At 51.2% G+C, this 23,394-nt stretch overlaps 1 protein-coding gene across 5 annotated transcripts; it reads right to left on the reverse strand.

The window, feature by feature from the left end:
- Positions 1 to 763: 763 nt before the first annotated feature.
- MED12 (mediator complex subunit 12) lies at positions 764 to 22,757 on the reverse strand. 5 transcript variants are annotated; one of them, XM_012643600.1, is made up of 46 exons: positions 22,586 to 22,757; positions 21,976 to 22,080; positions 21,577 to 21,768; positions 21,282 to 21,438; positions 20,019 to 20,200; positions 19,719 to 19,829; positions 19,357 to 19,611; positions 18,843 to 18,989; positions 18,582 to 18,681; positions 18,315 to 18,451; positions 17,964 to 18,095; positions 17,469 to 17,595; positions 16,762 to 16,991; positions 16,336 to 16,416; positions 16,033 to 16,203; positions 15,685 to 15,829; positions 15,467 to 15,517; positions 15,050 to 15,168; positions 14,716 to 14,859; positions 14,117 to 14,280; positions 13,758 to 13,889; positions 13,116 to 13,343; positions 12,796 to 12,940; positions 12,502 to 12,622; positions 11,996 to 12,097; positions 11,771 to 11,884; positions 11,344 to 11,519; positions 10,983 to 11,162; positions 10,293 to 10,364; positions 9,635 to 9,768; positions 9,303 to 9,464; positions 8,729 to 8,840; positions 8,473 to 8,562; positions 7,803 to 7,912; positions 6,974 to 7,109; positions 6,575 to 6,736; positions 5,134 to 5,508; positions 4,658 to 4,808; positions 4,297 to 4,502; positions 4,074 to 4,151; positions 3,927 to 3,981; positions 3,764 to 3,851; positions 2,029 to 2,272; positions 1,534 to 1,677; positions 1,252 to 1,333; positions 764 to 1,043 (listed from the first exon to the last, which is right to left on the reverse strand). In XM_012643600.1, the coding sequence occupies exons 1-46, from the start codon at positions 22,682 to 22,684 to the stop codon at positions 1,000 to 1,002; spliced, it is 6,492 nt and encodes a 2,163-aa protein (XP_012499054.1). In that variant the 5' UTR covers positions 22,685 to 22,757; the 3' UTR covers positions 764 to 999. The 5 variants fall into 5 exon arrangements, with proteins under 5 accessions (XP_012499054.1, XP_012499048.1, XP_012499042.1 ...); XM_012643594.1 differs by having other exon boundaries at positions 3,764 to 3,981; positions 4,306 to 4,502; XM_012643588.1 differs by having other exon boundaries at positions 3,764 to 3,981.
- Positions 22,758 to 23,394: the final 637 nt, after the last annotated feature.

Consider the following 23,394-nt stretch of genomic DNA (forward strand, 5'->3'; position numbering starts at 1 on the left):
CAAACCAGAAGGCAAGGGGGCCAAGAATGGCCCTGCTACAGCTCCAAATGTGACTCTGGAGCAACAGTTTTGAGTTTTCTCTGCTGTAAAATGGGAGTGAGCCACAGTCATCCTGGGTAACTGCCAAGGTGGGTCATGTGAAAACAAGCAGTTCTGGCAGCAGGGCAGAGAGAGAAAAGGGTGCTCCTTTTCACTGGTCTCTCTTCCTCCTGGCGCCATACCGTCCTTCTACCACCTGTTCTATGATGACACGTGCCAATGGAGGGCAATTTTTCATCCAGGAATGTGACTCTCAGGGAAGTTCTCTGTCTTAAGAAAAGGATGCCACTTGGTGCATGATGGGGACCCCACAAGATGGCAAAAAGGGTAGGCAGTGTCTGTCATCTCCACCCTCCCCGGCTTGTTTGATGCCCAGCATCTGAGGTGTTGTGGAGGGAGAATTAGGTTCCATTGAGTTTGTCTCTGGCCTAATGGCCCGTCCCCAATCCCAGTGGTATATCCCCCATGGAGAAAGTTACAAAGAAGTTGCAACATTCAGCTGAGAAGGTAAGGTGTCCTTAAGAGACTAAGGGCCCATACCTCAATACGTTGCCAGCGTGGAGAAAGGAAGAGAGGGTAGCAATCCAATCAGAATTTGGAAAGTGAGGGGGTAGAAGGTAAACAGGGGAGACAATCTGAATAGAACGAAGGCTCCGACTTGTTGATCTAGCCCCCAGCACTCTCCTGAGAGACCGCCTTTCCCGGACATGCAAAACTCACACACTCCCTTTGCAAAGAAGCTCTGTGTATTGGGTGCAACAGCTCTGGGGTATCTATATAAATAATATACAAAACCCAACAGCTCAATGCCTCACATTAACAAAAATACTAAAAATTCATTAAAAATGGAGCCTGAGGGAAGAGCCCCAACCACTACTGGTGCTAGCCTGGGAAGGGGATTGGGAATTAAGAGGAAAGGTTGGGGCCACATCCATTGCACAAGCAGTTCCTCCAGGTGGCTCAGTAGCGTCCAAATATGTTGGTACTGGGCTGTGGCTGGGTATCTGTGAAAAACCAGAGATTATCAGGGCTGGCAGACCGAGCAGGGGTGTGGGTATGCATGAGGAAAGCTACTTGGGCAGCGAGGGAAGGGAACAGAACACAATGCTTCCCCCCATAACCTGGTCCTGAAGCAATCACCTCAGCCACTTCTGCCTACCCCATCCCCCATTTATTTCATGGTGTTCTCCTTGGGAGGGCAGGCAGGCTTACTGGAGAGCTGTTGTTGGAGTTGCCGGACCAAAGCTGCTGTCTGTTGCTGCTGCTGGGTCTGCTGAAGCCCCTGACGCTGGAACTGAGGTGAAAATGGAAAGTGGAAGACTGAACTCTGACCTTCCACCTCCTTCTTCATCCTCATCTCCCAATCCCTTTTTAGGGTGCTATGCCTTGCCTCCCACCTCTGCTCCATTCCATACTGTCCCCAACCCAGTTCATTGGCTGTGTGCCCAACCTGGGCAGCTGTCCCTGAGCCTGGGGCTGTAGTCCAGCAGCTACCTGGGGCTGGGACTGGGGCTGGGGTTGGGGAGGAGCTGTCTGTTGCTGCTGTTGCTGCTGGTGTTGTTGTTGCTGCTGTTGTTGCTGTTGCTGCTGCTGTTGCTGCTGTTGTTGCTGCTGCTGCTGCTGCTGTTGCTGCTGCTGCTGCGAGAACATAAAAGATACTAAGATTCAGTATTGGGGCAATGGGGACAGGGGATGAAGAAGCAGGAAGGGAACTCTGGGTCCACTGTCTTCCCTTCTCAGACAGCTACACAGAAGGAAACCAAATCTAGAGTACGCAGCAGACAATGTCCAACTCTTTCCTACTATAGTGCCCAGAAAACAAAAATGGGGAGGGTAGAGAAGTAACTTATTAAGCACCACTGTAAGCCAGCCACTCTTCCGGGTATTTTAGTATACTGTCTCATTTAGTCTTGGGAACAGAGCGGGAAGAACTTGTGCCTGTCCTCCTCCTTGGGCTTCCTGGGCCCTGATGAAATCCTAGTGCCTTACCCTCAGGATCTGTTGTTGTTGCTGTTGCCGGATGTGGTACTGCTGCTGTTGCTGCTGCTGCTGCTGCTGCTGCTGCTGTTGCTGCTGCTGCTGCTGCTGCTGCTGCTGTTGCTGCTGTTGCTGCTGCTGCTGCTGCTGCTCAGGTAGGATGGAAGTGGAGCGGACGCCTGCCTGGACGCCCTGGGCGCTCAGTGGAGTCATGGTACCTATCATGGGTGTCTGCTGCAGTGTCTGGTGTGAAAACCTCCAAAGACAAGAGGCCCAGAGGTCAAGGCATGGGGGAGGGAAGGGGGAAAAGATAAGTATAAACCCTGGGTCTCTGACCTGAAATAAACTTTAACAAGTTATTTCATTCATTCCTGTTGTCACTAACCAGAAGAGCCCTTTTGGGGTCCGATAAATTTCTAGGTTGGGAAATAAGGCACAAAGATAATACCTCAGTTTAGTGTGCCATAACCTTAATGGTTAGGAATTTTTCAATTCTGTTTTAGCCATTTTTCTCTTATAAAAGTGAAAAACAGTCTTAGCACAAGATAGGCAAGATAGATAAACACTCACTGAGGTTTTTTCTTGTTGCTGTTGTCGTTCCCCAAAAACATTTCGAGTTGTTCTACTACATCCGTACATCACTACAACAGTGTGCGGGCTGGGCTCCCTGTCTCCGGTCCTCTCCCACCTTCCACTGCGCATCCTGTCCGCTCATTCCACGTGAATCTCTCAACATGTCCGACTCCTCCTATCACTCTCTTGATTAAGAGCCCTTTCTGGGATTGTATCTCAATTCTCCAGCTGAGCGTTAGAGGCCACCTATAGATCTGCGCCCTCAGCCTAGACCTTACTACTTCCCTGACACAGATTTTACACTCCGTCCAAGCTCTTCTCCCCACATACCCTACTCATTCCAGTCCCCATGTCTTTGTTTGTGCTATGTCATCTACCTGGAATGCCCTTCCTTCTCCTGTGCTCCGCAAATCCCAATCAAACCTATGCTCCAAAGGCCAACTCAAGTCTGATCCCCTTCACAAAACTTGCTCTGATGACTCAGGCCCACACTGATATTACCCCACATTTTTTCTGAATTCCCATTTTACTTCACAGCGCACGACACACCTGATTGTATCTTTGCTCAGAGTGCTCTCTAAATGTTCTTCTGTGTAAGTCTTATCTGAACTTTAGCAAAAATTCTTTGTGGTGAGGGACTAGGTATTTTACTTATTTATTTATGTTTTGCTATCTTTCGTCATCGCACCCAGTCCCAGCACAGTGCTGGCAGTTAGTCAGCCCCCCTCCCCCACCCGTGTTCCAAATCCTAAGCTTCAGAGCCTCAAAACATGTTTACAAGGTCTTAACTAAGGCTTGACTAACATTAACCATGGTGGGAGGATGTGTTCCTTAGTCCCTCCCGGTATTCCACTGTTTAATACCAGCTTCATGACTCCTTATCGTATAGTGGCGTCTATAAACTCCAGACCTTTTCTGAGCAGAGTCAGTCAGTCAATGATTTCCCCTCTGTGGGCCTCAAAGAAATGTTGGGGAAGTAGATGTGAGACTAGTGGTCTCCAGGGTCCCTTCCAGCTCCAGCCTTTTGTGGTTACAGGCCGTGTGGCCAGGTAAGTGTTCTCAACATCTCCAAAAGTTCTGACCAGTCCCATCACCTTCAGCCTGCGGGCTTTTCCAAGTCAAATGCTCCCTCATTCCTCTGTGTCTCTTCCCAGCTCACCACTACTTTGGGTACCTTTGAGCGGAGGTTAGTCCATGTCCATAGGTTGGGGCCTGCTGGTGCACATAGCCACTGGGCCGCTGTTGCAGGTGGCGGGTGGGATCTACAAGAGTAGGATTGGTAGAAGGGTGGGTGCTCTGATAAGGCTGGCTGGAGTAGCTGGGGGGCACCATGGTACCTGCGGGGCCTGTGTGTTGCTGCAATCCCACATGAGAAACATAAGGAGTATAGCCCTGGAGGGAAGGAGGAGAGAGGGAATCAGGGCCAAGAGCATGCAGAGCAGCTTGCCTCACTCTTCCTGATTCTCACAATCCTGGGCCCTTACCTGGGAGGTCTGCAAGCCGTAGGAAGAGCTGGGAGTCATCTGATGCACAGATGACTGTCCCAACATCCCCTGACTCTGCTAAACGGAAAAAGGAGAAAAACCTCAAACTCAGCAAATACTTTCTGCCATCTCATCTCTTGTATCTCCCACCCTGCACGTCCTTGTGAAGATCCCAAGTGTCTCCTCCCCTCTCCCTGACAGCCCTCCCTACGGCCCCTCTCACTATCTTTGCCTGGAGCTGTTGGCGAAGGCGCTGTCCTTGGGGCACCGCAGGTTGCTGCTGCCGGTACACAGAGGTCTTGTAAGAGGAGGGTTCTAGGCCCATGACACCAGTCATGGTTGTGGGCAGCACTCCAGGGTAAGTTGGTCGGGTCGGCAGCTTCTGCATTGGTAACCGCACAGGGCGGTATGGGTCCACGCGAGGGCCACCTAGAAAGGAGAGCAGACTAATCTCCCTAGGCTCCTCATCCCTCCATCCCTTGTTCAGTGTCCTAGTCATCCATAGCTCCTCAGGGGAGTGACGTCATCCTCTGGGCAAGGGGAATGTTCGGGTCACGCCATCATGCCTAGTGGCTGGCACTCACCTGCAGGCAGTGGCTGGTTCTGGGTGTACAGGCCTATGGAGCTCTGCCTATAGCTAATGTGGGATATGGAACCAGGGTTCGCGTGGTGCAGGAGGTCCGGAGGCACTGTCACACCATAGGGGCCACTCCGACCTGGGCCCATTCCATAGTCCTGTGTGAATGGCAGAGGAAGAAGGGGAGGGGTTGTAGCTGAGTAGGGCAGGGGGAGATGGGGTAGAATGGGGTAACGAGGAGCTGGATTGACATGGTTAGTTTTTTTAATTTCAGAATATTACGGGGGTACAAACATTTTGGTTACATGTGTTGCTTTTGTACAGTTTGAGTCAATGTTACACACGTGCCCTACATGGTTAATTTTTATTATGATTCTGATGGCATGCCCTCCCTGCGTGCCCCCACCCCTCCCACAAACCAGAAACTGGGAAGAGTCATGAGGAGAGAGGCTGTGGGAGAACTGTGACAGGGAGGGCACTGACCTCTGTCTTGGTGGCCGGCTGGCTGCGCTTCTTGCCCTTGGTGGACTTCTTCTTGCGTTCCTCAGTACTGGCTGGTGCAGCCCCAGGTTTGTCAGTTTTGGGGGGCTCGGGAGCCTTTTTCTCAGGTTCTAGCAGTGTGGGAGCAGGGGGCTCCTCGTCTTCTGGTGGCAGTGGCAGTGGCTCCAGGTAATAGGCACGGGGCCGGGGCCTCAGGTGTGTGTGGTAGAGCAGCAACCGCTGCTGTTCCTCTCCTCGAGCCACTCGTCGGTCCACCCGGACTGTTCCAAACCAGCCCCAGGAGAGTGGTGCTGACGGCTTCAACCCCTCAAAAATATCCCAAGGAGAGATCCTTTGTTTGGTGGAAACCTGTAGACCCTGCTCCAGAAAATGAGAAACAATGAGTTGTTGAGACTTGGAAAAGAAGACAGACCTTGAGCACTTGTAGGAGAAGCTAAAATATCTGTTGGCAACAAAGAAATAAAAAAAGTCATAGGTTGGTTCAGAGGAGATGGTGAGAGGAAGACAGACACGAACACACAGGGATACACACGCATGCAGAGGAGAGTTAGGAGGGGAGAGAGCGATGGGTGGGGGTAAAGAGAGGTGTGGAGGGGAAGATGAAGCCAGGAGAAAAGGAGATGCAGGAGAGGGAGAACCGGGAGAAGCAGAGACAGAGAAAGGAGGGGTAGAAGGGGGGGTGGAGGGAGAAAGACTGACATTCAGAGGAAGACAGATAGAAACAGGAAGGTAGACAGAGAGACAGGGCAGGGAGAGACTAAAGACAGGCAGAGAAAGGCGGATTCAGAGAGAGAGAGAGAGAAAGAGAAAGAGAAAGAGAGAGGAGGAAGAGAGAGAGACAAAGAGATAGGTGGAGAGAGACAAAGAAAGGCAGAGCGAGAGACAGAGACAAAGAGACAGCTGGACCAGGAAGAGAAATGAAGAGAATGTATATATGAGGGGGTTAGACTTTGGATTTTAAATTCTGCATCCTCTTTTCCTCTCACTCTTTACTTAACACCATGATTATAGTTATTCAACAAATACTGCAACTGGCAGAAAGGGGAAAGAGAAAACTATGCAGAGATGGGTGGTTGTGGAGAGAGAAACATGGGCGTCAGCCAGACAGATGGGGGAGGTAGGACACAAGGCAGGTGGAGCAGCAGGAAGAGGAAGGTCGGGTGCTGAGAAATGGGTGGTATGTTAAAAGATGGGTGGGGGTGAAGGGAGAGACCAAAGAAAGAGGGTGGGACTCCAAAGATGGGGAGATGAAATGTAAGGAAAGTTAAGTGATTCACTCAAAACCCCAGAGATGGTTTTTACTGGCAGAGCCTGATGGACTCCTGAGTCTCATGAGTCTGTTGTAGTTATGAGGTTAATGCAGGGCAGGCTCTTGCCCAAAGGGGAAAAAAGGCAGAGGGTGTGGGAAGACAACAGAACATGCCTCCTTCTTGAAGATAGAATCGAAGCCAGCAATCTTGTTGCCCTTGGTGTCGATAAGGGAGCCTTGTGGCTCACATGTGATGACATCTCGGGTCTGCTTGGGCAGCGGCAGCAGCTGGCGAACCTTTTCCAGACTGTCCGACTGGCGCTCCCCCAGTTCTTTCTGCAGGCACAGAAGATAGGACAAGAGTTCAGAGATACAGAAAAAAAGGGACAGGAAGTCTTGGGATAGCCCAGAACCTGGCATAAAGACGACCCTCAGTAAATCCTCGTTGCATGAATAATGAAGAAAAAACAGATGAAAGAGGGCAAGGAAGAGGGCTCAGGCCAGAATGAAGTCCCTGGAGCTGGATGGCAGATGCCAGTACCCCCAAAGCTTGCACCTGCCTCTTCTACTCACCTGCAGCTTCTTCACCAGGTTCATGTATGCACGTTTGTTTTCCTCCATGCTGCCTTGCGAGATGCTAGACATATCTGCAGCCAATGTCCCATTGATGAGCACGCTCAGCATGTCCAACACAGTAGTAAAGAGCTCACTGTGACAGGAAGCCAGGAGGGAGAACATCAGAGAAGAAAGAGGTTAAGACAGAAAAAGGCTTCAGCAGGGGATACAAGTAGGGAGAGGTGATTTTTTTTTTTTTTTTTGAGACAGAGTCTTACTCTACCCCGGGTAGAGTGCAGTGGCATCATCATAGCTCACTGCAACCCCACACTCCTGGGCTCCAGTGATCCTCCTGCCTCAGCCTCCCAAGTAGCTGGGACTACAGACGCGTGCCACCACGCCCGGCTAATTTTTTCTATTTTTGTTACAGACGGGGTCTCACTCTTGCTCAGGCTGGTCTTGAACTCCTGAGCTCAAGCGATCCTCCTGCCTCAGCCTCCCCAGCAGCTGGGACTACAGACGCGTGCCACCGCGCCCGGCTAATTTTTTCTATTTTTGTTAGAGACGGGGTCTCGCTCCTGCTCAGGCTGGTCTTGAGCTCCTGAGCTCAAGCGATCCTCCTGCCTCAGCCTCCCACAGTGCTAGGATGACAGGTGTGAGCCACCGCGCCTGGCCAGGAGAGGTACTTAATATATCATCCTGAGGGCAATAAAATTGTGTGGGGGAACCCAGGGCCATGGAATCCACAGTAACAGCCACACTGATCTCAGTGGGTTGCGCACCTGGTGTGGGCGTAGGGGGATCTTCTTGGGTACAAAACTGCAGGGAGGGGGTGGGGATGCTTTACTTGTTGGACTGCATGTCCACAGTGCCGCTGATGATGATCTCCAGGAGGAGCATGGCCCACTCCGTGGTCTGCTGAGTGCTGCGCTGCACTGTGTCAAACATGCCCCCCACCTGTCAGGGCCACAACAAGTCAGTCAGATGGCTCAGGAGTGCGAACGCCGGCATTTTGTTGGGTAGAAACCTGTAGACCCTTTTCTAAGAAAAGCTTAGATTAGAATCTGGGTTGGGTGGGAGTTGGGACACCTGAGGTCATGCTGCAGTTGTACTTATGATTTGCTACATGATCTCAGGCCAGTGACTGATTGTTGACGTCTCTGGGCCCCTGTTTCCTTACTTATAAAATGATGGGATCTGGACTAAATGATTTCTAAGATTTCATTCAGTATTCCACAGTGGGTTTCTAGTGTTTCTAGGGCCCACTCAGAATCTAGGATGAGGCAGAGTCCATGCAAGGATCCAGGGTACATAACCTACTGGACCCTGAGCACAGCAATCCAGTCCCCTTAACCATTTTCAGGCCCGGTGTCCTTTAGGAGAGCAGGGTTAGTATTGGAAGACCCAGAAAAACCTGAGGCCTCTATCCTCATCCCCATAATCCCCAACCTGAGGCTTCTTTACTCTGCATTTCCAGCCCGACCCCCTTCATTCTTCTCCCCAGCTTGCCCTCTCACCAGGTTAAGCCGCAGTTTGAGTGCCTCATGCATGAGCTGCTTTGGTTTACAATCATCTAAGTACTGGTCATCTCGCCAATTATTCACAATCTAGGACAGAAACAAGTATAATGTGCAGTTCAAGGATGTCCTCGTTTCCATCCCAAAGCATCCAATGTGTTTAACAGAAAGTACTGAAGGTTCTAAATACATCGTGGCCTTCTAGGTGCATCCTTCCATGCCCTTCTGCCCACCTCCATGGTCCAGAGACCTGTACCTGGTGCACCTGGCTATAGAGGGAGGTAAGGAGTCCCTCACGTTGCTCATCCTGCCCTTTCAGACACGTCAGCACCAGGGATAAGAAGGGCTGCTGGCTCAACAGGGACATACTGGAAACAGGAGAAAAAGAAAAGAAAAGGGAGATCATGGGTTGGGGATCAGGCAGCTTCCAACCTCATTCCTCCAAGCCCCAGACTCTACTCTTTTAATATCTAGCCTCTTCACTGAGTTAAAACCACTCACCTTTAACTGTTCAGCTATCAGGCAGGCTAACTCCAGAGGCCACATAAATTCTTAACCATCAAGCTATGCCACTTCTCAACCACTCTGCTGAAAACTATACAAACTGACAGGTTCTACACTTAAAATCTAAAATATGATATAATAAAGCATAAAAACCAAAAAAAAAAAAATATCTAGCCTCTTGCTCAGCCAATGCCCACTCTTATCCTTTGATTTTCCACTGTCCCATGATGTTTATCCTCAGCTCTTAGGCTCAAATTTTATTCCTCCCTGGGCCTGCCTCCTCTCCTTTCTACCCCTCAATCCTGGTCTCCCCCGAGTGCCTTCACCTCTTCTGCTTTTGTCGATCACGTTCTTTGCGGGAAGAGGAAGCCAGGTGCTGACCCTTCTCCAATTCCTCCCCAGCAGCCTTTAATACATGTCCCTGGACTGAGGTAGGCAGTTTAGCAATGAGGGGGGCCACCAGCCATACACCAGAGCGCTCCAGAGAGCTAGAAAACAGATGGAGGACACAGGGTTACAAAGAAACCAGGCAAGGTTGCAACAATCTATCCTCTCCTTCCCCTGAGGGGCATGCCAGCATCTCCACGCGGCTGACGTCATTCCCATTATCAGAAGAGAAACTCATAAGGGGATGGGTCCTGACATGTTTCTACCCAACCTGAGCACAGGCTTGGTCTTGTTGCTGCTGGGCATGTTGCTTGCAGTGCTTCCAGAGGAGGACCCTGTCTCCGCTGACTGTTGGAAAACCTCGATTGTGGCCTTGGCGATGTTCTCCAAGAGGGAGTTCATCTCCTGGAGAGGATGAAAGGCACAGAGGTGCTCGAGTAGGTGGCTGGGGTGAAAGAACACAGACGGTAGGGGACATGGGAGATGAGGGTGAAGGACAGCATGGGTGGAGGGTGATGGGAAGGTAGGGACAGAACTCTCAGGCGTCGTGCTCTCTAGCACCTCCGTATTTCTTTAATTCCCACCGTCCTCTCCTTTACATACCCCCTTACATCGGCAGCCACAGAAACAGGGTCCATCACCACCACCAACCTTCTCCGTGGCTCAGAACTCCAACACTCCCAACCCACCTCCCTTAGCATCAGCTCCACATGTCTGCCGTTTTCCCATCCCCTCCTTTTTTTTTCTCTTTGCCCCGATGTCACAGGCACAGCAGAGCAGCCACACCTGTGGTGCTGGGCAGGGCCCATCCCCTCTATATCTCTCAGCTCAAGAGTCCAAGAATAGGACCTAGGTTCTATGGTGGCCTGCTTCCCTGACACATGGAACTGGAAGTGGGCAAGGGAAAGGGAGGCCCAGGCACTACTCACGTTGTTAGGGGTCTGCTTAATCATGAGCTGCAGCTCCAGGGAAGACTGGCGCATGGTCCACTGGTCCAAGTTCTGTGGTAGAGGCCCCACCCCCAAGCTAGTCATCACCATGTCACCTTAGCTACCCACCATCCTGAGGCCAATTCCTGATCTCCCACAAACTTGAATCACAGACTCCTAGAGGTCTGACAGGGACCTCTATGACCTTGGAAAAGTTACTTAACCTCTTCAGGCCTCAGTTTCCTCATCGGCCAAACAGGGAGACCCATACCTACTTCATAGGGTTGTAAAGATTAAATTAGAACATGTACGCAGCCTGCCTAGCACAGTATCTGGCACAAAATGCGTACTCAATAGGTAGTAGCTATTAGTACTCAGTTTCTCAGTCATGACCAAATGCCAAATATACAAGGCCAAAAACTAGGCCTCCCAGATGCTATGCATCCCACTGATAAGCTAGATTCGCTTCAGACAGCAGTGCCCTCAGCTAATAGTCTTACTCTAGAGTCTAGACCATACTGGATTTACTCCTAAACCCACACTGGGGCTGTTTCTCTCACTACCTTTCTCTTACATCCTTGTTCATCTTCCTCGCTACTTAACTTCCCCTCTCTTTTCTCAAGGTTCCCACTGTTTCTCCCCAGGTTGGGCCCCACTGCTTCCTCCAAGACCCTCATCGCCTTGGCCTACCTGAAGAATACGCTTAATGCGTTGCCGCTGGGGGTTTTCCCCATCCTCGTTGTCCAGCAGTCGATGTGGGTAGCAGATGAGCTGCATGAGGCGTTGGGCCTGGGCACTACTCAACACTGGGTCTTGTAGGTCATTGCTGTCCTCACACAGCGACTTAAGGCAACGTTCTCCTACCCATTCCTGAGAAAGCTGATAATCAGGGGACTGGGGGACAACCAGTGAGGGGGTTAGGAATAAGGGGGGTGGGCTAGGGGTTGGTAAGGGACATGATGTACAGTAGGGAGGTGGCGCGACCATGGGCTGGAGACAGGACTATATTCCACAGAGGCATTCAGGAGGTGTGGGGGAAGGTGAGACTGACCTGTTGGCAGATGCTGCGCAGCACGTACTTGGCATAGACATCCAGACTGGCTGTCTCCACAGAGATGTTGCGGCCACCCTGCCTCCGACCGCCACTGCCACCTCCTCCCTCCTCCTCTGGAAGTTCTTCTGCTCCTCCTGTCACAGTGAAGCCCGAACCCTTCAGTTCCGCATCCCCTGTGGTTCACGGGTGGGAGATAGGGAGGGCAGAGTGAGATCAGAACACTGTGTGGAGACCCACCCCAGGCCCACAGAGGCAGAAACTCCCCAAATCCTGCCCTATGGGACAGAAATATACTTCCCTTCTTCCCCTCCTCCCCAAAGGTCAGAAAGACCACCTTTGGGAGGGAGAAAGGCTGTCCCTTGTAGTTTAGCTGGCACTCCACCCTATACACACTTCTGGCACCACTCCCTTCCTACCCTCGTACCAAGTACAAACACAGCCTTGAGAACAGCAAACACAGCTCCATCCACGATGCGGTTCTGGGAGGCAGCCAGCAGGTGGCGGTCACAGGAGGAGCGGATTCCTACTGTAGGCTTGTCTGGAGAGGGAGCTGAAGTCAGGGGAAGCCAAAGTAGAAACCACCGCCGGGGGAGTGAGGTGGGGAAGCCATACTTTCTACTGCAGGCTGGCTCAGATCAGGGTCACTTACTTCCATCAGACTGGCAAGGATTGAGTTGTGGTGTCTTGAAAAGGTGGAGGAGAATGCGGCAGGTAAGCCGGGCCCCAGGCTCAGAGTCCTGTTCACTACAAGCTAAAAGGAAGACAAAGCAGGAAGGGATGAAGCGGAACTCTGTGTGTGTGTGTGTGTGTGTGTGTGTGTGCGCGCGCGCGTGCGTGCGTGCGTGTGGCGCGGGGGATGAGGGGGAAGATGAGGTAAGGTGAAAGGAGAAAAAGCAAGATAATACTGCAGGAGAGGTAGAGCAAAGAACTGTTATGCAGCTGAAGGGTCAAAAATTGTAAGGTCAGGACTACAAACCCAGGGTTAAATAGAAAACAGGCCCCTTCCAGCCTGAGGCACACCAGAGGACTGGCCTTCTGGTGGGGGCCGGGGTGCCGCAGTAGGGTCTCTCATACTGAGCAATGAGAAGATGGCCATTCACTGTGTACGGAAATTTGGGGTCCAGAATTTCTAGGGGTTACAGATTGCTGGCTCACCAGCATTAAGGAGTGAAGGGATGGCAGCACAGCGAATCAGATCTTCTAGGAGCAAACACTGCCGAGCGATGAGGATGGCAACGAAAGTAGCCAGGGAGTCATGAAAAGACAGGTCACTGACCTGGAAGAAAAAGCAGACAGACATCACCACTCAGTGTGGAGAGAAGGTACCCACTCAAAGGGGTATGCCTCTGCTCTACAGAACTCCGTCCCTCTGCTACCTTGATGATCGTGACCAGCCCCTTGCCCTGGTCAGTGCCTCCTTCCCTAGCAGGACTCCACCCCAAGCCTCACATCTACGTTGCAGAGGAGGTCGTTGAAACCACAAGTGCCATTGTTAGAGGAGCAGCACAAGGCCTTAAGTACTCCAAGCCATTCTGCACTCAGTGACTTGCAGTAGCCGGTCAGCTCTGCACACAGGATTGCGATGTCATTCACCCTAGGGAAAAGTACAAATGCCCTCAGGAAAAACCTTGCTCCACAAAATCTCAGATTCATTAACTTTTCATCTCTGCCCCAGTAATAATCAAGGTTGTAGTACCTCCCAGGTATCTTAGCCCTCCCAGTATCAGGTGGGGGTGTGGTGCCCATTCTTCACTCAGTACGCCCCATACCTATCAGGATCATGGTGCCCCACGCACACGTGCATAAGGGCATTGCAGACAAAGCTGTAGCGGTTAGCAGGGTTCTCACTAAGACTCTTGCCTAGCCCTGTGTAGGTGAAGGTGTGAGCTGCGGGGTTCTCCAGAGTATCTATCATGAATTCAGGTGCCCAGCGCATGTTTGATTCTGATGGTTCCACGTTGCAGTAGATGGTATTCTTCACCTTCGAGCAAAAGTCGCTGCAGGGGAGGGGGAAAGGAGATAGCAGTGTTAAAGAAGGTCTGGTAAAGTAGAGGGATGGTCAGGAAAGGGAAAAAAAGAAAAAATGGAGAAAGCGAGGGACAAGAGACCTTGGGACAAGAAAAGGGAGATGGGACAAAGTAGACTGGCAGGAAAGGAACCACGTGGGAATAAGGAACAGGGGCCTCTGGAGGCAGGGAGGAAGAGGAGGAAGAGTGTGGGCCCCAGAGAGATGGGTGATGGGGAAGAGGGCCCGCTCTCAGTAATGGAACAACACATGGAGGACACAGTCCATAAATGACCCTGGACAGGCAGCAGGGTCCTGGGCTGTGCTCAGCTCCTGAGTTGGGTGGTAATGGGAAGGAGAAGGGACTAGATCCCACTCTCTATCCCCTACCTCCCACCTCTCTTACCTGAAGAGCTCCCCAAATTTGCTCTTTAAATGGCTACAGGAGGTGTACAGATCATAGAGATAAGCAAGGATACAGCGTTCTGCAGAGGAGCCATCCGACCTGTTCATCCCATGCTTCACTACGCCACACAGCCTGTCATGGAGAGGCAAAGTTGGGAAGATCAGCAGATGGTATGTGAGGGGCTGGGGCACAAAGGGCCCTTGAAACAGATCCGGGTCTCTTGGTAATACTATTCCCTTCCCACCTGAATGGCAGGCACTTCCCTACAGCGCGAGCCCATGTGCGTGTTCTTCCCAGACTACTTCCACCGGCATTCGCCAGAGCCCTGTGTGTTTCAGTTATTTTGAAACCCTGCTTACCCCTCAAAGACCTGTGCCATCTGGTCCTGGTTGAGGATGAGGCAGGCATGATAGTGCCGCAGGACAGCCACGATGCACAGGCACAGGCTGGTAGTATAGCTGCCCACCAGATCCGAGGATTTGAGAAGCAGCTCGGCCTCAACTACGCTCAGTTCATTCAGCAGCTAGCAGAGTGAATGGAGGGTGAGAGAGGAGAAGAGACCCCTCATGTCAGATATAACCCCCTTCCTATGAGGACACTGGCAGGGCCAGGCCTGACCCCCTTCCTGCTGGAGCCGCCCAGGATAGAAGGGCCCTGTTACCACATGCCACTGTTCTTTGTTCTATTAATGACACCTCTAAACCAGTCTCCAGGATATAGTTCTATGAACTCCACACTGGGAGAACGGTCTGTGCCCAGTGCTCTAATCTGCCTCTTGGGCCTCCCCAGGGAGCACTTAAGTCTCGATTCCTGCAGTCTTAGCTCATGTTCCACTCCCGTGCTAGTCTTTCTGCCCCTCCAAATAGCTGGGAAACTGGCCGGAGCCTCTACCCCTGTCCTTATGACTCTATACAGCACAAACTCCTTCCTCCACCCTTATCTCCCCCAACTTCCCCACCTGAATGGCAAAGTCGATGAGGCCACTGATGCTGAGCGAATATTCCATGAGGTCAAAGATGAACTGCACATGCTGCACCAGAGGCAAGTGGTATGACATGCCAAGGGCAAAGCTCGTGATCTGCTCCAGAACATTCCGGGAGACCTGATAAGGGCAGTGGGAGTGAGACGGGAGTGGAGAGAGGCAAGAAGAACGAGGGCAGCAGGAAAGGATGATGGAGGAAGGGGATGAGACCAGGAGGCTTAGCCTGCCTAGGAGGAGAAAAAGATAAGTGGGAAAGGAAAACAGAACAGGAGGCCAGACTGTGGGAGGGGGGCTGGGCTTAGGCCCACACCTGAGCCGTGACCTGGTGTTGGTCATAATGTGAAAGGTGCTGGAACTTAGCAAAGATATCTTCAGCAGTGGGGAAGGCTTCGGGCCGGTTGCGCCTCCGCTTCTGCCCATCCTCCCCACCTGAGGGGACAGTTGAAAGACACTAGTCAGGACAGGGAAGGTAACTAGTTGACTGGGGGTGGGGAGCGGGGTATGGAGAGAAGGCTATGGGAGGGAGGGAGGGAGGAAAGGAAGAGGGAAGCCCGGAAGGGAGGGTCAAGGAAGGGGTGGGGGAGGGACGAAGGGAAGGGGACAGTGAAGCAAAGGTTTAGAGGACCACAGACTATGTGGACCTTAGAGGAATATGTACAGGGAGGTGCTAGGTTGAGGGAGGGAAGGGAGAGGGAGGGAGGGCAGTATGGGGCTTACTGTGAGGTACCTAAGAATGTCAGGTCTCCAGGATTCAGAGGCACAATAGGAGCAAGCTGGTCTGCAGAGGGGGGGAATGAGGGGGGAAGTTTCAAAAGGACTAGAGCTCTCAGGAGACTCCAAGAGACAGGACATTGGGACATGACTGGGGAGTTCCCTATGCTGGGGAAGGGAACACTGACTAGGGCACTCTTTGGGGGAGATCTGTTTAAGGAGCCTTGAACCCACCAGTTTCTGCTGTCCCCTTGCGGTTCAGAACCTTCAGGATATCCTTGGTAATTTTCTTGATGGCATGGCGGGCATCATCTCGCTGCTTTCCCACCCCAAACAGTACGACCAACCGCTGGTTGCACTCATGGCTGCATGACTCCTCCTGCATCCCAGCAGCACCGTCAGACTCCAGCACGGATCCTCTTCCCTCCTCTTAAAAGCATGCTCCATACCCCTCAGCATCCCGTGCTCAAGCCCCTTCCCAACATACCCACACCCTCAGGAACAGCTCCAACCCCTTGGCAAATTCCTTGGACAGCAATCTGGGCTCAAAACAGATCATCACAAGGTGTTGGGGAACAGTACCTGGGGGATGGGAAAGTGTGTGGCATACTGCACATGTCGTGGCTGGTCATAAAGAACCCCAAGGGTCCCTTCGATCTTCTCCTTGGGTGGGGGCTTCACTTCCTTCTCGACATCTGGTTTCTCGGGGGATGGACTGCCCTTCCCCTCACAGGGCATAGTAGGGGAGAACAACTAAGAGAAAGGTGAGAGGGCAGAACATTTAAAAGGAGAAAAAGGGATGAGGGGGCATAATTCAATTCCGAAAAGAGGCATAATGGGAGGATCTAAGGAGCTGGAGTCTTCCATGCTCAGGATCTAACTTACTGAGAAATCAGGCTTCTCCATGTCCTCAAAGAGCACACTGGAACTAGGGTCAATGTCCATAGATTCTGAGAGACCTGGATCCTGAGGGCACAGAACATAAGAGAAGTTGCTTTAGACCTAGGGAGCTGCTCCCCACCATCTAGAAAAGTTCACAGGGGAAGTGGAGAGAGGCACCATACTGTGGAAAGCACGGGATCTGGACTCAAGTCTTGTCCAGTCCTTTAACCAATACGGGCCTTGATTTCCTTCAGCTTTCAAATAGGGATAAGAGTATCTCATAGGGCTGATGTGAGAGTGTTTTGTAAACCACAGAGTGCTAAGAAAATACTACCGTCATTAGGCAAAAGAGACTCTCAGAAGCCTCTGGGAGCCATGAAGATGGAAATGTCAAAAGGAATGATCCAGGGCAAGGAAAAGCCCACTCACCTCCAGCTTACTACTGCTGCTGCCTTCAGCCTCCTTGCGCTCTGGGTCATCGGCAGGATCATCAAAGGGAGAGGGAGGCCGGGGACCAGGGGCTCCAAAGGCAAGGTCCCCTCGGGAGATGAGAGTGCAAGTGTACATGTTGTGGGAGAAAACATCATGTCGAATCAGTTCACAGAACAGCAGTACCAAGTTAAAGAACTCCACCCGCTCACTCTCACTTCGGGGATCCGCTGGAGGGAGGGAATGAGGAAAGATGAGTTAGGAGAACACAAAAGAGATGGGCAAAAAGAGAGAGGGACACACCTAAGGTGTGGTGCTCCTAGAAGACCTCAGAGAGGGATACACCCAAGGCAGTAATAAGAGTGATCAAAAAAAAAAAAAATCTCAGAAACTGTTGAGGGACAAAGTATGGATGGTTACCCCACCTGTTGCCCCACACATCATCTCAGAAAGGAATATAGCAACTTTGCTGCTATTTAATACAGTGAAAATGCCTTAATCGCACATTCTTATCTTTATTATTATCTACATTTCTCTACTCTGTTAAATTTTACGATGATCATGGACTAGCATTACATCTAAAAGTCATTCTGCACAGAGCCCAAGACAGAAATATAGACCAGGAGGCCCTTAATTATGCTTTCTGATGACGGTGGTGGGTAACTGAGTCAAGGCAGAGGTAACTAGAGGGTGGCAGGGGTCCATACTCAGCATGGGAGCCTGTGTATCCAGAAACTGCAGAAGGACATCCTGGAAAATGGGAGCACTAGGAGCAGAAAGGGAGCCAGAGGCGATGGAACCCTTCTCATCTGCTGCTTCTGATTCTCCACAACGCTGTGGGATGAAAGAACAAATTACAGGATGGATTTTTACCTGTTTCTTCACTCCTTAATGTGTAACCCTTCAACTACCACCTGTTTTGCCTCTGACCCATGATTTAAACTTCCATTCCTCCTCCAACCTCCATGTTCTTTACCACCTCCCAATTGAAGCCTTTATCTCTTCTCTAACTCTGACATAAATCCATACCTTTCTACTTTTGCCTCATGTCCTTAACTTTCCCTTTAAGTTCTCTACCATTTTTTCACTCTGTTCTCACACCTTCAACTTTGGTCCCTTTACTGCCTCAATCTCTTTGTGTCCAACCCCGGTTAGGCTCCTTCCCATTGGCCAGTCTCATTCTCTTATCTCTGCCCCCTAACCTCAGCCTCAATCTCTGCCTGTCTCTTCTCCAGGAGCTTGGCTACCACCATAGCACGATGCCGACCAGAACGCTTGCAGCTGACAGCCCATTCACACAGTAATGACACCACAGCATCATCATCTGAGGAGATCTGGAGACCAAAGGAAGACAGGGATGAGTAAGGTAGGGTTGGGGACAAAGAATTAAGTTCCAATTTCTTAAAGACTGGGCCCCATCTTAAAACATCTTGGGCCAAATAAGATCATCTCTGCAGACATCCCCTGGTTTCAATGCCCCACCAGGACTTCCTCTCATAACGTACTGTTGCTCTTGCAATGATTTTGCTCCTTTGATTCCCCTTCTTGCTTACCTCATGCCCATCCTTGCTAGGCCCCAATCCAAAGATTCGGTTACAAAGGGAGTCAAGAGAGTTGCTGAAGTCAGAGCGCTCAAAACTATGGCTGTCCAGCACTTCCAAAGTATGGAGCACCCGTCCAATGGTGAAGCCTAAGGAGGAAAAGTGGTAAAGGGGACTTAACTAGAGGCCCAATGCACTCTGGCTTTCAGATCTATATGTCCTTACAAGCCCCATCCTTTCCTCAAACATACTTCCTACTATCTGTCTTCTGAAACCTACCTGCAGTAGCTTCCTGGCACTTATCAAAAGACCAGCGAACCTCAACTGCCTGTCCTCGCTCCTTGATCTGCTGCTCAATCTCCCGCAACTTTGCACGGACCTGCAATATCAAAAAGGAAGGCTTTAAGGATGTGCCAAGGCATACAAAAGACCAGGGCTCTGGGCTGAAAGAACAGTACCAGACTCCAAATCACTATTTCTGAAAGAGTAATTTAGCCTCATAGCTCAATATCGGAATACCAGGCTAGCGGTCAGACTTACCTGCTGAGTGAAGGCACTGTTGCCCTCTGGCATGGGCAGGTTGGAGGGGGCAATAGGCAGGTGGTCAAGTGGTGAGCCGGTCTTAATCCGGCTATCAGTCAGCGAGTAGTGCCAAACCAGGGCACTAGGACAACACAGGAGGATGGTCTGCCAGACAGAAACAGCTAAGTCAAACTCAGTTACCATGTCTACCTCTCTGGAATCCTGTTATAAGACCTAACCCTTACACTTGAGATCGAAAGTTATTGGGACTGAGTCCCTGAGGCAGGCATCACCCCATCCCTGATCCCCTCCCTTCATCCACTTTCTTACTATTTAGCCCTGAAAGAAAGAGAGAGGCTGGCCAAAACCTCCAAAGGGAACTAATACCCCAGTACTGAGAAGCAATAGCCTCCAAGAAAGTACTCAGTGCCTACTTCCACCTCCAATTGGAATCATCCCCATTCTCCAGGATGGGCACCCAACTCTTCTCAGGCTATCTCTTCATCCTTCCTTGGACCCACCTAGTACCTACCTGTAGGATACAGCTGAGGCCAAAAACCAGGGGCCGGTGCTGAGGGCACATAAGCAGGTCACTAAAGGGAGTTGAGGGTGTGCTGCTAGTTGGGGGCTGAGGAGCAGGGGTGGTAGGCAGCGTGCTTGTTGACTGAGCAGATATAACATGAGATGAGTGGCTGCTCACGCCATCCAGCTGCAGGGCCAGTCTCCGGGTACAGAAGTAGGCAAGGCGGCGGGAGAGGTACGCAGACTGAACAAATTCCCCAGAATACTGTGAAGACATGACTATCAGAGCCTCTAATTCTCTCCAAGGGACCTTGCTCTAAAGTCTTATTCTTTCTCAAATCCCCCCTAGACCCCCCAACTCCTAGGCCTTACTCGAAGCAGTAAGGGCAACAGCAGTTTAAGCAATTCATCCTCTCCAGGGCGGATTTTCTCAAAACATTCAAGCACCCAGGTCAGGAACTCATGTCTGTCCAGCATTCCATCCTATGGGTACCAGGGGTGGGAAGAATATTAGTTTGACACAGGGACTATTAGAGATGAGGCACATAAAGTAAATGAAAGGGTGAAAGGAACCACAACTGGGGCAAGGTGGCAGACAGATTCTGTTCTATACTGGCAGAGTGCAAGATCAGGCTCAATCCAGTGACCCACACGACACGCCTTACTCCCTACCTGAAACATGAACATGGCCAGCTTCTCATTGTAATCCCACTGCCGGATCGCCACCTCTACATCGTGAGGCAAGGGCCCTATTGTGGAACCACAGCCCCCACTTCCTGCAGGCCCTGGCCGGTAGTATTCAGCCATCTTCTGTAGCTGCTCCCATAAGTACTTGGTGATGATCTGAGTCCATTCTAGAAGAAAGATGGGAAAGGGGCTATTTGATACTATCCTTCTACTTAGCACATTAACTGCCACGTGACTTGTATGTAACTCGTGCTAGTTTTGAGCCTGGGGCCTCGTGAAGCATATGTAACTCACACGTCTCTACCTTTGGAGCTGTGTGAACTATTTTTCAAGTTGCATATAACTCACGCCCAGAAAACAATCAAAAATAACACATTTTTCATTAAATTAGAAAGGATCATTTTGTTTTCGAAGTTTTTATTCTATTTTCGTAATAAGACACTGTGGCCCCAAGGAAAAAAATTTTTTTTCTAGTGCGGTAGTCAATGTGTTAGAACACCTTCCATCCCCTACCCCCACCCCCAATCACCATACTTCTAAATTCTATTCATTCTTTTCACCTCTAGCCAAATGCCACCTTCCTAAAGCCTTCCTGGGTATCTCCCAAAGAAAGTAATCTATCTGTCCAAAGAAACTTCGGCCTCCTCTTTTGACATTCACCACTTTCTACATTTAATTACGTTATTCGTACATACACCTTACTTAGCATCCCTACTAGACTATAAGCTTCCTAAGAGCAGAGATTACGTACCGGTTGTGTTTGTAGCCCAGTACATGCATACAACAGATACTCGAATTACTGAGTGAATGCAAGATACAAGCAGAAACAAGAAGGAGAATGATTCCAAAGGTCTCTCTACTGCCTCTCAAATCAATCAGTGCTATACCTCTGTGATTCCCAGCACCCTGCACTCCCACCCTGCCCCCGAGGATGGGGTACCAGGCCCAGCCTGTTAGGGACTAGGCCACAGAGGTCCACAGCACCCCCCCACTCCCGTCTGTGCAAAAATCATCTTCAATGAAACTTAGGAAATGGTGGGGGGGTGGGGGTGGCGCACAGCAGGAGGTGAGTGGTGGGCCAGCAAGCGAAGCTTCATCTGTATTTACAGCTGCTCCCCATCGGTTGCATCACTGCCTCAATTCCACCCCCCTCCCCAGGTCTGGGAAAAAATTGTCTTCCACCAAACTGTTCCCTGGTGCCAAAAAGGTTGGAGACCACTGGTATACTCGGTGTTAGGAGTTACTCACCCATGAAGGGGTCAACATGTCTCTTCTTGACCTTGGTCTCAGTGATTGCTGCATAGTAGGCAGAGGTCATCTTAATGAGCCAGGCAGCCCGCATCACAGGCACTGTGTATTTGGCTAAGTATCCAAACACTTCTTCCTTCTTACTGAAAATGGGGACCTGGACACATATCACAATTAGTGAGGTCTCTATTACCCCCATGAGCTGGCACCCATGGAGATTAATGTGGGAATAGGAGGGTACTTGGGACCCATGCTCCCCCACCCTTAGCCTGAAGAACAGGAAACAGTACCTCACCTTTTTGGCTAGTTGTGTGAGTGGCTTGGTGCCAGCCAGGTCAGTGAACCAGGTGTTAATGGCACTCTGGGATCGTGCAGTCACCAGCCAGAAGTTGTCCTTCTGGTTCACTTGGGGCTTCCTGCGACCAGTGTCAGGAAGGGTGTTACAACGTAACTTCTCTGCAATAATGCTGCTGAAGTTGGAACTGATCTGAGGGAAGAAAACTACACCTCAGGGTGGGAAGAAGGGGCAGTTAGGTGGTCCTGCCTTTGACGGGCAAATGTCACTGAGGTAGCATTAGGTTAAGAAGGCAAGCTCAGACATTTAGGTTGTCCCTTTAAGTCTTCCCAACCCAGGGCCTCTGCTCCTTCTCAGATTCTTCCAGCCTTTTCCTTCAGCCTGGCAGAGTTGTCTCACCTTGGCAGGATTGAAGTTGACGTTCTTGGCACTGCCATGTTCATCCCCAGAGACAGCAGGCTGGTTATTGAAACCTTGTTTTACATTCAAGGCCGTCAGTTCATCCTGAGGCAGGAAAACGGCATTTTAGTTTTTTTTCCCCTTGGGGGAGGTGGTAGGAGAGGAGGGCAGAAGAGAAGGAACAAGGGAAGAGGGGAGGAGGAAGATTCTGAGGAGAGCAGAGCGTTACTTAAAGCTGGGCCCTTATTTCACTCGGACCCCACCCTCACCCCCACAGTCACTAGGAATCCCAGTCACCCAGAGCGCCCTCAACATCACTCTTCCCTTGCGAGGAGCTGTACCTCACCGAGCTGCCTGAGACAACTTTCTGGGGTGTATGTGTGTGGAGGTGGGCGCCTCTGGTGTGGCCCCTACATCGTCCCCTAGTCACACCTCGGAACCCCCCACCCACCCGCGTCCTGCTCTCCCACAGCAGCCCACTTTACTCTTCCCCCTTTCGGGACTTTCCTTCTCATCTGACCGCCCCGCCCCCCCTTCCCTAAGCCGTCAATGCCGCCTCCTATGCTGACTGCGTGCCCCGGGCCCCGAGAGTCCCGATTTTTGAACGCACCTCCTTCTGTTTGGGATCTTGAGGGTACACATCGGGAGGCCCCAGCCGCGGCCGCTTCAGGGGCCGGTGTTCGTAGCTCAAGATCCCGAAGGCCGCCATCTTGCCCAGCCCGTAGCGGCGGAGGCGCCAGCAGGGCTGGGCTTGCGGGGGGTGGGGAAGGGGGAGAGGGAGCCGAAAAGTGGGGGGGCGGTTAGGGAGGACGGCGGCCGAGAGACAACAGGGGGCACGTTAGAAACTCTCGATCATTGCCGGAAACTACCGAGGGAAGCCGAGGGACGCCGGGAACCATCCGACAATACCGACCGCCGAGGGGGTGGGGCCTGCCCGGCCTGGGGCGGAGCTCTGTGCCCCCGGGAGATTTTCCGCGCGCCGGCGGAAAGTCCACTTCACTCAGCAAAAATCTCGGAAAGGTTCCTGAGCCACGTACTGTGCTGGGGATGCGAACCTGCAAAGTGGGAGGCAGCCGTGGTGCTGAGCTCTGACTAGAATTGGGTTCCCAGCGCCTAGCTGGGTTCTTGGCCTCGAAAAGTGTTCAATAATATTTGCATTGCTTAGGAGCTCTAGCTTTCACAGTTTCTTAGTTCCCGCATCTGAAAAAATAGGTGCCTAGCACTTTCTTCAAAGGACTGTTGTAACGATTAGAAACTAAGTATGCATAAGAAAGCACCCATTAAACCCTAAAAGGCCGGCTCTAATCCCTCAAGTCCTTTATGGTCTAGCCCCTGAGTTGCCTAACCTTTTCTGTCACAAACTCTTTAAAATGCAAATGAAATCTATGGACCTTCCTCCCAGAAAAATGCACACATAAA

This window comes from Propithecus coquereli, unplaced genomic scaffold (assembly GCF_000956105.1).
Source record: "Propithecus coquereli isolate 6110/MARCELLA unplaced genomic scaffold, Pcoq_1.0 Scaffold101, whole genome shotgun sequence".
Classification (NCBI taxonomy): domain Eukaryota; kingdom Metazoa; phylum Chordata; class Mammalia; order Primates; family Indriidae; genus Propithecus; species Propithecus coquereli.

Excerpts from the sequence above, each read along its gene's own strand:
- MED12 (XM_012643588.1), bottom strand. The coding sequence starts at position 22,684 with ATGGCGGCCTTCGGGATCTTGAGCTACGAACACCGGCCCCTGAAGCGG. Across the intron at positions 20,201-21,281 it reads ACATGTTGACCCCTTCATGG|AATGGACTCAGATCATCACC; the intron begins GTGAGTAACTCC and ends TCTTTCTTCTAG. Across the intron at positions 1,044-1,251 it reads ACTCCAACAACAGCTCTCCA|ATACCCAGCCACAGCCCAGT; the intron begins GTAAGCCTGCCT and ends GGTTTTTCACAG.